This window comes from Terrapene carolina, unplaced genomic scaffold, assembly GCF_002925995.2.
Source record: "Terrapene carolina triunguis isolate 2854851 unplaced genomic scaffold, T_m_triunguis-2.0 Scaffold93, whole genome shotgun sequence".
Lineage (NCBI taxonomy): Eukaryota > Metazoa > Chordata > Testudines > Emydidae > Terrapene > Terrapene triunguis.
The window spans coordinates 16,970,362-16,983,545 of NW_020664444.1; the positions used below are offsets into that span (position 1 = coordinate 16,970,362).

Genomic DNA, 13,184 nt, shown 5'->3' on the forward strand with positions numbered 1-13,184 from the left:
CTTCAGAGCCTACAAATCCACTCAGTCCTACTTCTTGTTCAATCTCTAAGACAAACAAGTTTGTTTATATTTACGGGAGATACTGCTGCCTGCTTCTTATTTACGTCACCTGAAAGTGAGAACAGGCGTTCTCATTGCAATGCTGGCTACAAAAGTGCCAAGTATTTACGTGCCAGATGTGCTAAACATTTGTATGTCTCTTCATGCTTCGGCCACGCTTCCATCTGATGATGCTCGTTAAAAAAATAATGTGTTAATTAAATTTGTGACTGAACTCATTGGGGGACAATTGTATGTCTCCTGTTCTGTTTTACCCGCATTCTGCCATACATTTCATGTTATAGCAGTCTTGGATGATGACACAGCACGTTTGTTTTAAGATCACTTTCACAGCAGATTTGACAAAACGCAAAGAAGGTACCAATGTGAGATTTCTAAAGATAGCTACATCACTCAACCCAAAGTTTTAAGAATCCGAAGTGCTGTCCAAAAACCTGAGGATGAGGTGTAGACTGAGCATGCTTTCAGAAGTCTTAAAAGATCAACACTCTGATGCAGAAACTACAGAACCCGAACCACCAAAAAAGAAAATCAATCTTCTGCTGGTGGCATCTGACTCAGATGATGAAAATGAACATGCGTCGGTCTGCATTGCTTTGGATTGCTTTGGTTATCGAGCAGAACCCGTTATCAGCATGGATGCGTGTCCTCTGGAATGATGGTTGAAGCATGAAGGGACATATGAATCTTTAGTGCATCTGGCGCATAAATGTCTTGCAATGCCGGCTACAACAATGCCATGAGAATGCTTGTTCTCACTTTCAGGTGATATTGTAAACAAGAAGCGGGCAGCGTTATCTCCTGCAAATGTAAACAAACTTGTTCAGCCAATCGCTCAGACGAACAAGAAGTAGGACTGAGTGGACTTGTAGGCTCTAAAGTTTTCATGGTTTTGTTTTTGAATGCAGTTATTTTTTGTACATAATTCTACATTTGTAAGTTCAACTTTCATGATAAAGAGATTGCACTACAGTACTTGTATGAGGTGAACTGAAAAATACTATCACTTGTTTTTTACAGTGCAAATATTTGTAATCAAAAATATAAAGTGAGCACTATACACTTTGTTGTCTGTGTTGTAACTGAAATCAATATTGGAAAATGTAGAAAATATCCAAAACTATTTAAATAAATAGTATTCTATTATTGTTTAAGAGTGCAATTAACTGCGCGACAGCCCTAGTTGTAATATAAACAGCTGAGTAAAAAGTCACTATTCAGGGTTGGAAAATTGTCCTCAATAGATTTGTACAACTATACATTAAGCCCTTAATCCTACAAACAAATGCATTGTTTTAGATTTCTAATGCCTGCAGAGTATATCAATATGACTCTGCAAGGACACATGGGCCCAAAGTGGGGTATGTGGTTGAAGTACTGGGGACCAGTCATGAGAATCTCAAATAAAAAAAAATGTAGAAATTCTTAATTTATACTTTGAAATAATCACAGCAGGGTGTACCCTAATATGCTAGTATATGCACTCTTTCAAAGGTAGGATAGCTTGTCAGGATAGCCCAACATACTGTGGGTCATGTCTTATTTCAGGTCTTCTGTGCAGAAACTTGCTAGAACTTACAAAGTGGTATGGAAGGCAGCGTACATGCTAAATTATTTTTTGGCCCAGGAGGAACCCTTTCATATAAATCCAGACATTCTTTTTCAGGTCTTTGTCTATGGTCAGTAATATTAGCCATATATAGCTCTGTGCCCACCCCAACGTACTGTATCAAGAGACCTTATCCTCTGTACCATGCACAGGTTGCCTGTACTCACAAGAGCTTCTTTACATCCTTTCTGTTCCTTATCAAGTAAATATATTCTTTCAGACCATTACTTACATGTTTTTGGATTAGGTGCTGCTGGAAGTGGTGCGAGCGCGGGTAAGGAAGATATTTTTGGGGCAATGGAACATTCAGTAGAAGTTGAGTATAATTGTTTTGTATGTAAAGGCTGCAAAATTCCTGTATCCAAAGAAACCTGTTAAAAATAAACATACTTGACAAATATCTCATCCAGATTGGTTTCCCTTCATAAATATATTTCAGATAAATTGAGTGTGAGAGGAAATACAAGTTTTGTAAAAAAGGAATTTACAATAAGTAAAATATTAACTGATTTCAATATTTGGGCTGGACAGTTTCTATCTTCATGAATACTTTAAACAGAGAGAGAATTCTGTTGGGGGGCGGAAAAAAATCTAGGCTGCAGTGCACTAAAAATATCCAAATGTAGGAGGCTATGCATATGAAAGGCTAGGACAGTTGTCTTAAAAAGGGCACTGTCAAGGGATTTTCACAATTTAAAAATGTATTTTACTCACTGTCAATAAATAATACCCCTTTGGAAACTAAAATTGAAATATTTTCCTTACTAAAAATTTTTCCATTCAATTGCTTGCATACACTACTTGCCTTTGTATCCTGGAATTATTTTTGTTGTTTAAGAAATAAAAAAAGATTGAAATGTGTGTGTTTTTAAACAAAATACAGAGAGGCAAATTCAAAGCTGATGTAAACCCAAGTCTGAATTTTTCTCGCATGAAAAAAATTGCAGTTACACAGCTTGTGAAAAATCATAATCGGACAAAATAGTGAGACTAACAAGACTGAAGGCCCAAAGTTTGATCTGTGTTTCTAGGAACACAGATACGATTATAGTGGACAAGAATATCACTCTATCAGACAGTGACCTATCCCTAATGTTTAGAAAGAGGAAGGCAAACACCTCATACCAACACTATTGCATCACTGTCATAATTTGCTATCAAAATTTGGCATAATAAACTGTTGCATATTAGAACTCAGATGGGTTTATGAACATGCTCCTGCTCTACTGAACAAAATATTAGTAGGATCAGGCCCCTAATACATTGCGTATTGATAAAACAGCATGAGTAGGCTTCTTTTTAATACACGCAAGGTTCATAAACAAATTCTATTAAGGAATTAACAGAACTTCATTAATATATAAATGCACGTCATTGCACTATGTTTTTGATGCAATTGCAGGGAAACAGATATATTACTCCCAAACTAATGACACAGTCATCAGAATTTGCTATTCTTTTTACATAAATTAATATTTATAATGGTGTTATTTTCACTTAGGGCAACAGGATATCCTAGACAGCTTAGCACAGAATTAGAATATGTAAATATTCATATAAAATGTTAATATTGTAAGCTAACTGATGTATAGTGGGCTAAAATATAGCTATGAGATGCCTAGTTTAAATGAAAACATCCAAAATAGGCTGATCAAACTTTGGGTTTTAGATCATTTTGTAGGGGTAATTTGGAGCTTTACACAATGAGTTTTGTATTTGAGTCTGTGATGATTTATCTCCCTGCTCATGCAGTTCTTTTTGAGACAAGGGCTCAAAGTTTTTTTTGAAAAGTTTTATGAACACTGTTGACATCAACAGGCCCAAAGTTTTCCTACAATAAAAATACTTAGCCAAATACAGACCAGGCAAAGATGCCCATCTTATATAGTAGAACCTCAGTTACGAACAACAGAGTTATAAACTGACTGATCAACCACACACCTCATTTGGAACTGGAAGTAAGCAATCAGGCAGCAGAAACAACAAAAAACTCAAATACTGTACAGTACCGTGTTAAACATAAACTACAAAAACAATAACGGGAAAGTTTTAAAAAAGAGACTAAGTTAAAAAAAACTTTTTGTGTTTGTTTCATTTAAATTAAGGCTGTTAAAAGCAGCATTTTTCTTCTACATAGTAAAGTTTCAAAGCTGTATTAAGTCAATGTTCAGTTGTAAACTTTTGAAAGAACAACCGTAACGCTTTGTTCAGAGTTACAAACATTGCAGACTTCGGAACAACCTCCATTCCCAAGCTGTTCGTAACTCTGAGGTTCTATGGTAGTAGGCCTGAGTCTGGTCCACTTTTTTGTAACTTTTTTTTTTTTTAAATATGGAAGGGGAAAACAAAAAACAGCTTCCCAAACTGAGGGATTCAGCATGAAATTCCAAACTCACCACCAGGTGATACACCAACAATAAATGTGAGGATCTGTGTGTCTTTGCAATAGCAAGAGTTTGAGTAAGGCAATAATGACACGTGTGAAAACAGAGCACCAGTCTTCTACTCTGCCTACTTGCCTCATTCTTGCGATCAGGGAGAGTATTGAAATATGCAGGAATCCAGTGAACAAGATGCTTGCGTATTTCAATATCCTGCCTATTCATAAGAAGGAAGCAGACAGGCAGAGCAGAGGGACAGTGCAATGTGCAAACCAAAACACAGCTGGTAATCTAAATTTAGGCATAGCAGCCTTACCAAAATATCTTTAAAGAACAGCAGTGATTACTGGAATATTGCATTTGACACTTAAGAGAAATTTTAAATACACGGTCACATATTCATCGAATGAATCTGGAGATATTTTGGATACCTAATCTTCCCCTTTAGAAATAGATGCACATTTTCAGACATACCCTATACAGATTTTTTGCTTGAAATGTACTCACAGAATCTTGTTTTAATTCAGGACTATACGGAAATGGAGGCTGCTCTGCTTCGTACTCTAAAACAAGACAAAACCCAGCACCACACCAAATGTCAAAAGGACTTTATAACTATTTTTCTGAAAACATACAAACAAATATTACTTATTAAAAGCTACTTTCATTTGCAAAAATTATAAACCATGTATGATAAGCAAATACTTAACACAAAATCTAATTTATTAAAATGAGAGAACTTCTGAGTCACTTGTCTTGGAGAATCAAGGTCAATATTTTCAGTGATACAGGAAGCCTTTCTTGAAAATAGGCTTTTTGTACTAAGTAAGCAATTTGGCATAGTTTAAGACTATAAAATGTTTGTTAAATAAAATGAGGATGCTTGCATGAAATTAAGAATACTTTTCACTTATATGCAATAGTGCTTTTCAAATGAGGCTCTTTATACAGGGGGTCCTCTTATCAGTCATTTTGCGTAACCGTCGCTTATCAATAGGGGAACGTGTTCCAGTTCACATCGGTCCCGATCCGCATATCTGTCGCTTCACTTTTTGCGTGGTTTTCTTTGGGTGCTTCCCCCAGCGTTCAAGAGGTGCCGGGACGGAGGGGGTTGGGGTACACTCGGAGCAGGGGGTGGAACTGGGCGGGAAGAGGCGGGGTGGGAGTAGAGGGGAGGCAGGAAGAGGCAGGGCAGGCCATTATTTTTTATGGGGAAAAATTCCTCAGTATTTGTCATTTCAGTATCCGTTGCCCTTTACAAGACCACAACCCCGATGTATACGTGGGGACCCCCTTAAACAATTAAACTCCTGTGAGGTAGCTAACTATTATCATCTACAGTTTATAAAGGAAAACATGGAAGTGCAGAGAGGTTATGTGATCTTTGCAAACTATTCAGTGAATCAGTAAAAAACTGAACCCAGGAGTCCTGAATCCTGGCCGTATGTGCTGACCATTAGACAACAGTTCCACTTACCCCAAGTGCAAAATGTTCCTAATACATATCAAAGGCAGAAACCCACTCAGGTGTTCTGCTCTCACTATATGTACAGATCTCCTACTGATGTCAATGATAGATTTGCAAAGGTATGGGGCTGGACCCAACTCCCTCTGAAATAAAACGGAATACTTCAGTTAACTTCATTGGTCTTGGATCTGCCACATGGAGAGCAACAGAGTGTAGTTAAGATCCACCAAGAAGAAATTTTGCTCCTTATGAAATTAAATTTAAAAATAGAGAATAAAGGGCCCCAGTAAGGGATTTCAATGGTTCTCTAACTGGAAAGTTCTGACAAATCTCAGGATTTCTATACATGAACCATTCAAATCTTTCCACAAGTTTATTTTACTCATACAGTAGGAATATATGGATCTGAGAAGCAAAACTGAAATCTTACAGAATATTATCTTAATAAAATATTTGGCATTATATCTTCAGTACCTAAGTTTACATTACAATTGTAAATACATGGTTCGGGGTGGTATCTTGACATTAAAACTAATGCTTAAGCAGTTAGTCGACATCACCAGAAACCCAAAATGGAATTGTAGACTTAAACCCTGATCCAGCATTCTTTAGGAACTAGGTGTCCCTGCAGAGCCCCACTAACTTTGAAGGGGACTATGGGAAGAAGCTGCAATCTTCCCTCACACTACACAATTCAAGATGAAGGCCTTAGATGCAAAATATGCCTGCAACCACCCAACCTACCATTTTTATAGTCATGTGCCTTAACTGGCATTATGGCCTCCATCCATGGTATACACCCACTGATTCAGTCAAGTTAGGGTAGGTGGCATTTTATTCTAGGATTAAAAATGGCCATTTAATATAAAGCACTTATCACACTGTAGGGCACTATAAATACTAAATAAATAAATAGATAACTTTAGGTACAATCAAATGACTGGTGGTGTGGGCTCCTCAACTTCCTGAATATTCCTAGTAGCCACAGCTGCCACTGCAGATGCTGGGGAATGACCAAGACAAAGGCTTCTATTGTTGAAATTGAAAACAAGGCTTATTAATTTTGTGTTAATTACACTTGCGATATCATTGCCTATCTGCTTTTATGAGGCAATAAACTGATTCCCTTGTGATAAACCAGAAGGCTGGATTCAATTGGGAAGCAGATTACTCTCATACAAAAGGCAATGATATTAGCACTTCATTAAGGGTGTAATAAATAAAACCTTCACCAGCGCATGATACAAGGCTATATTTCTAATCAGAGTGCCTGGTGACAATTTAAATCACAAGAGCAATATACACATTTTAGTAAATATATCTGAACCTTTCATCCTGCATTTGTGAACAATGTATTTTCTTTTAGATTTCTGAACCAGTGGCAGTGTTTTGAGCTGGGTCAGTCTAATGTTTATATTTCAAAGGGACACCCTAATGTCTAGTTCTCTGCAACCCTGCTGAACCAGATTCTCCCCAGGAGAGGGATTTGAATGCAAAAAACCAGGAGCGAGACAGTTTCAATTACTGAAATTGACAGACAAAAGCCTCCAGCCCCAGAGAGAGAGAAACGGACTTACAGCGAACCCGCCTCCCTAGCTCACTGATGGAGGCTCGGAGCAGCTCCGAAGGGGGGAGTCCCCACAACTCAGTGAGGGAGGCTTGGGGGAGTCTCCACTTATCCCCTGCCCCAGAAAGGGGGGCTTGGGGAGCCCCGCCCGAGGGGAGACTGGGGGCGAGGGGGATTCTCTCTCACCAGCACAGATTTGCTCCCAGAGCGTCTTTGGTCCCTGAGCTACAGCCATGGAGGGGCGCGGTTACCAAGCAACCCCCAAGCCGTAGGCGGAGATTACCCAGAGGAGCCCGCGCCAGGCGCTGCTTTCCGCTTCCGGGTCAGAGCCACCCGGGCTCGGCGAACACGCGGAGGGGGGGAGGGGAGGCGTTGCACGTGGGGTCCGCAGGTAAGAGGCCTCCCGGTGCTGGCGGCCGAGCGAGCGCGGGGCCGGAAGCTGGCGCTGACTCTGGGGTGGGGGTGGAAGCGGGAGCACTCCGCGGGGGCAGGAGGCGGTTGGCTGGTCGGGGGGGGAGGGGGCGCAGGAGGCGGTTGGCTGGTCGGGGCAGGGGACTGAATTGCAGCTAATGCCAGTAAATGTATAGTTCCCATCATCTTAAAACCATGGAGATCTATCGAACATGTCAGTAAACCAGGAACTTATCAGATGGAGTATGAAAGCCAAAATCTGGTCTGTTTCACGTAACAAAACCACCCCACAGCCTCCCAAGAACGGATCCTCACTGAAGCCGTGTCAGCCCTGGGATGAACTAGAGCCCACAACTGCTGACCAGTGCAGCTCCACCAGTTGTAGTGCTGGCAGAGGCTGTAGCATGGATGGGTTCAAGGTGGTGTAGCCATTGAGTTGTCTAACTCTATGCTACAGCCTCCTTTGGTGGAGCTGCATCAGTTGGGGATTATAGTTCCTGTTTTTTCTAGTACAGGTGCATCCTTGGAGCTGTTTAGTACTGTAGGTTTGTACAAGCAGTGAGTGCAGAGATCATTATTCCGAGCATGGAAGTGCAGGTCACATCTCCATGGCAGTGTTCCCTTCAGCTCAACCGAAGCTCTACACTGATTTCGTTACATTAGTTTACCCACTTTTCTGTCTCTGCTGTGAAGCCCTCTCTGGGTGGGTCTCAGTTGCAGCAGCAGATGGGAGTTCTGGAGCTGTGCGGACAGGGAGAGCTGGTGGAAAACTGACAGGGCCTCTATGCAAATGACTTCTGCATCTGGGACCTTGAGGGATTTTCTGGTTTGGGGGAGGCCAACATTCCTGCTGGCTTTGTTGAGGGTCCACATGAACCATACCCCCCGATGGAATAATGTGTAGGAAAACTAGCAAATGAGGGTTTCCTGTCTCCTGCTCGTGAGGATATAGCTCAAAGTATTATTTTGTAAAGGACTCACTCTGATAAATGGAGAACCCTGACAGCTGCCAATTCTGCATTTCTGCCTACATTTAGAGTATGATCTATCACTACAGCTCAGAGCTGAGCTAACAAAGTTTTTTAAAAGTTGCTTTGGCTGCATATTTTGGGGCCTGTTCAGGCAGGATAGCTGCCTGCCAGGAGAAAGGGGGAAAAAACCTACTAGGAACTCATTTTATGCTGCAGTCTGTGGGAGGCATCTGGACATACTAAATTCCACCACCTGAGTTGCTTCCTTAATACTTTGGCTGGTGGCAGAATTCAGATCCACAAACATCTTCTTATTATCCACAAACATCTTATTACCACACCAACTGTCCCTTTTTCAAAGATATTATACTTGAGCTTCCATGGAAGCTCAATAAGATTCAACCCTCTCACTTCATTCCTTTCTTAAATGTTATTGTTCAGAACTGAAGCTGAAACAGTGTAATCTTCCATGCCTTGTTCACACTGGGAACAGCAAGCACCACATTAACCACAGGGTGGGATAAATTAAATGCGATTGTAGTCAACCAGCTCTTTCCCTGACTAGTGTGGTTCTGTCAGAGTCCCATATGATAGACAAACAGTGGTGGGGAGGTAGTAAAGGAAGTGGTATTCCCACCCTGCTCCAATCAGAGTGTACAGATACTGTATGTAGTCCAAACTTACTGATAAAACTCACCTCAGGAAGTGAGCAACTCAAACATAAGCTTAATCTTTTCCTCCAAGTATGACTGTTGCAAGGACTCATTCATGCCTTCTGTCCCTTCTTATGTTGTGGTTGGAGAGAATTGAATCCATCTGTTAGTGATTGCCTGCACCTTCATGTTAGTTGTGAGCACCTGAATCTGAAGGTCCTTGTTTGCCTATGCAGGGCACAGAGTCTGTCCTCCTATTACAGAAAGTTGCCTGTCATGGTAGGGTTAGCATAGCTCAGAAAAGAATCCGTATTGACAATACTCAGGAAAATCATGCTAGCCCCAGCAGGCTTTCAATGTGTTTGTAGCTAGCATAGTTCTGATTTGAGTGTGGACAGAGCCTTCATCTAGAGAAATAGCTGATGGATTTAAACTTGTAAGAAATATTTATAATCTGATCTTCAGAGCTGTTCCTTGGACTTTTAGATTAGGCTAAGGGAGCTGTGGGTTCTGAGCATGTAAGAAAATCAGACCAGTAGTTCCCCCCCCCCCCCCATAGTTCAAGTAGAAATAACACTTTATAAGGCCTGGTCTACACTACGAGGTTAGGTCGACTTTAGCCGCGTTAAATCGACTTAAGCCTGGACACGTTTACACTACGAAGCCCTTTCTTTCGACTTAAAGGGCCCTTTAAACCGGTTTCTTTACACCACCTCGACGAGGGGATTAGCGATAAAATCGGCCTTAGGGGGTCGGAATTGGGTTAGTGTGGACGGAATTCGACATTATTGGCCTCCGGGAGCTATTCCACAGTGCTTCATTGTGACCGCTCTGGACAGCACTCTCATCTCAGATGCACTGGCCAGGTAGACAGGAAAAGCCCCGCGAACGTTTGAATTTCATTTCCTGTTTGCTCAGCATGGAGAGCACAGGTGACCATGCAGAGCTCATCAGCACAGGTAACCGTGATGGAGTCCCAGTCCCAGTATCGCAGAAGAGCTCCAGCCTGGACCGAACGGGAGGTACAGGATCTGATCGCCATCTGGGGAGATGAATCAGTGCTCGCCGAACTCCGAAGCAGTAAAAGAAATGGTAAAACATTAGAAAAGATCTCCAAGGCCATGAAGGACAGAGGCCATAACAGGGACGCACAGCAGTGCCGCGTGAAAATTAAGGAGCTAAGGCAAGCCTACCACAAAGCCAGAGACGCAAACGGAAGGTCGGGGGCTGAGCCGCAAACGTGCCGCTACTACGCGGAGCTGCATGCCACCACTAGCCCAAGCGTGTGCTATGAGTCCCTCGCTGGAAACAGGGAAGCGGGTTCGGCGGACGAGGAAGATGAGGATGGAGAGAACATAGATAGCTCACAGCAGCAAGGAAGCGGAGAAACCAGTTACCCCAACAGCCAGGATATGTTTGTCACCCTGGACCTGGAACCAGTAACCCCCGAACTCACCCAAGACCCTGGGGGCACACAGGGGACCTCTGGTGAGTGTACCTTTGTAAATATTACACATGGTTTAAAAACAAGCGTGTTTAATGATTAATGATTAATTTGCCCTGGCAATCGCGGCCAGTACAGCTACTGGAAAAGTCTGTTAACGTGTATGGGGATGGAGTGGAAATCCTCCAGGGACGTCTCCAGAAAGCTCTCCTTCATGTACTCCCAAAGCCTTTGCAAAAGGTTTCTGGGGAGGGCTGCCTTATTCCGTCCGCCATGGTAGGACACTTTACCACGCCAGGCCAGTAGCACGTAGTCTGGAATCATTGCATAACAAAGCATGGCAGCGTATGGTCCGGGTGTTTGCTGGCATGCAGACAACATCCATTCCTTATCGCTCTTTGTTATCCTCAGGAGAGTGATATCATTCACGGTCACCTGGTTGAAATGGCGCAATTTTATTAAGGGGACATTCAGAGGTGCCCCTTCCTGCTCTGCTGAACAGAAATATTCCCTGCTGTTAACCACGCGGTGGGGGGGAGGGGTGAAGTGACCATCCCAGAGAATTGGGTGTGTGGGGGAGGGGAGTTAGTTGGGTTTGTGCTGCATGTTAAACCTGAAACCGCAGCCCCTCCTTTTACATTGCAAACCCATTTTAAATGGCCAACCCAACGGGTGCTTGGTATGGTTAATGAGAGCAGTACTGTTTTAAAGCATCCCCACTTGTTAACAAGGTTAAAAAAGCCAAAAGACTGTGTCTTACCATGGCTGCCTGCAAGCTGAAATCTGTGGCCTGGCACTGCGTGAGTGATCTCTCACACCAAACCGGCAGGCCCTCAATATAAGAGGAAAAATGCGACCTTGTAACGAAAGCACATGTGCTGTGTGATGTGAACAGCAAAATCTAACGTGAAAGAGTGTACCCATTGTTCTCTAAAATGTATCTTTTTTAAACAACTCTCCCTTCTCCTCCACCAGCTGCAAATGTTGCACCTTCACAGAGGCTAGTGAATATTCGAAGAAGGAAGCGAAGGACGCGTGACGAAATGTTCACTGAACTACAGACTGCCTCCCACGCTGACAGAGCACAGCAGAATGCGTGGAGGCAATCAATGACTGATTTTAAAAAAGCCCAATATGAGCGAGAGGAGAGGTGGCGTGCTGAATCGCGGGCTGAAGAGGAGAAGTTGCGTGCTGAAACGCGGGCTGAAGAGGAGAAGTGGCATCAACTTGTACTCAGAAAGCAAGAGTCGATGCTCCGGCTGCTGGAGCATCAAAGTGATATGCTCCTGCGTATGGTTGAGCTGCAGGAAAGGCAGCAGGAGCAGAGACCGCCGCTACAGCCCCTCTGTAACCAACAGCCCTCCTCCCCAAGTCCCATTGCCTCCTCACCCAGACGCCCAAGAACACGGTGCGGGGGCCTCCGGCCACCCAATCACTCCAGCCTAGATGATTTCCAGTGCAATAAGTTTTAAAGTTTTAAAGTGCACTGTGTCCTTTTCCTTCCCTCCTCCCCCACCCATCCAGGCCTACCTTTGCAATTATCCCCCTAGTTTTGTGCTGAATTAATAAAGAATGCATGAATGTGAAGTAACAATGACTTTATTGCCTCTGCAAGTGGTGCTCGAAGGGGGGAGGGTAGTAGGGGAGGGTGGGGTTGTTGGTTTACAGGGAAGTATAGAGTTAACCGGGTGGGGGGGGTGTAGGGGCGGAGGGTTCATCAAGGAGAAACAAACAGAAGTTTCACTCCGTAGCCTGGCCAGTCACAAAACTGGTTTTCAACGCTTCTCTGATGCGCACCGCGCCCTGCTGTGCTCCTCTAACTGCCCTGGTGTCTGGCTGCGCGTAATCAGCGGCCAGGCGATTTGCCTCAACCTCCCACCCCGCCATAAATGTCTCCCCCTTACTTTCACAGATATTGTGGAGCGCACAGCAAGCAGCAATAACAATGGGGATATTCTTTTCGCTAAGGTCTGAGCGAGTCAGTAAGCTGCGCCAGCGCGCTTTTAAACGCCCAAATGCACATTCCACCACCATTCGGCACTTGCTCAGCCTGTAGTTGAACAGGTCCTGACTCCTGTCCAGGCTGCCTGTGTATGGCTTCATGAGCCATGGCATTAAGGGGTAGGCTGGGTCCCCAAGGATAACGATAGGCATTTCAACATCCCCAATGGTTATTTTCTGGTCCGGGAAGAAAGTCCCTTCCTCCAGCTTTCGAAACAGAAGAGAGTGCCTGAAGACGCGAGCATCATGTACCCTTCCCGGCCAGCCCACGTTGATGTCGGTGAAACGTCCCTTGTGATCCACCAGGGCTTGCAGCAGCATTGAAAAGTACCCCTTGCGGTTTATGTAGTCGGTGGCTTGGTGCGCCGGTGCCAAGATAGGGATATGGGTTCCGTCTATCGCCCCACCACAGTTTGGGAATCCCATTGCAGCAAAGCCATCCACTATGTCCTGCACGTTTCCCAGAGTTACTACCCTTGATATCACCAGGTCTCTCATTGCCCTGGCAACTTGGATCACAGCAGCCCCCACAGTAGATTTGCCCACTCCAAATTGATTCCCGACTGACCGGTAGCTGTCTGGCGTTGCAAGCTTCCACAGGGCTATCGCCACTCGCTTC

The 13,184-nt window shown here is 43.6% G+C and overlaps 1 protein-coding gene across 1 annotated transcript in view; it reads right to left on the reverse strand.

Moving 5' to 3' along the window:
• The window catches only part of IQCK (IQ motif containing K), a 93,507-nt gene extending 86,147 nt beyond the window's left edge, over nucleotides 1–7,360 (reverse strand). Inside the window, exons 1-3 of the mRNA XM_024204679.2 lie at nucleotides 7,272–7,360; nucleotides 4,558–4,613; nucleotides 1,902–2,040 (exon numbers count right to left, since the gene is read on the reverse strand). Of these exons, the coding sequence (XP_024060447.1) occupies nucleotides 1,902–2,040; nucleotides 4,558–4,613; nucleotides 7,272–7,320 (244 nt within the window). The 5' untranslated portion in view covers nucleotides 7,321–7,360. The remainder of the gene's footprint in view (nucleotides 1–1,901; nucleotides 2,041–4,557; nucleotides 4,614–7,271) is intronic.
• Between the last annotated feature and the right edge of the window lie 5,824 nt (nucleotides 7,361–13,184).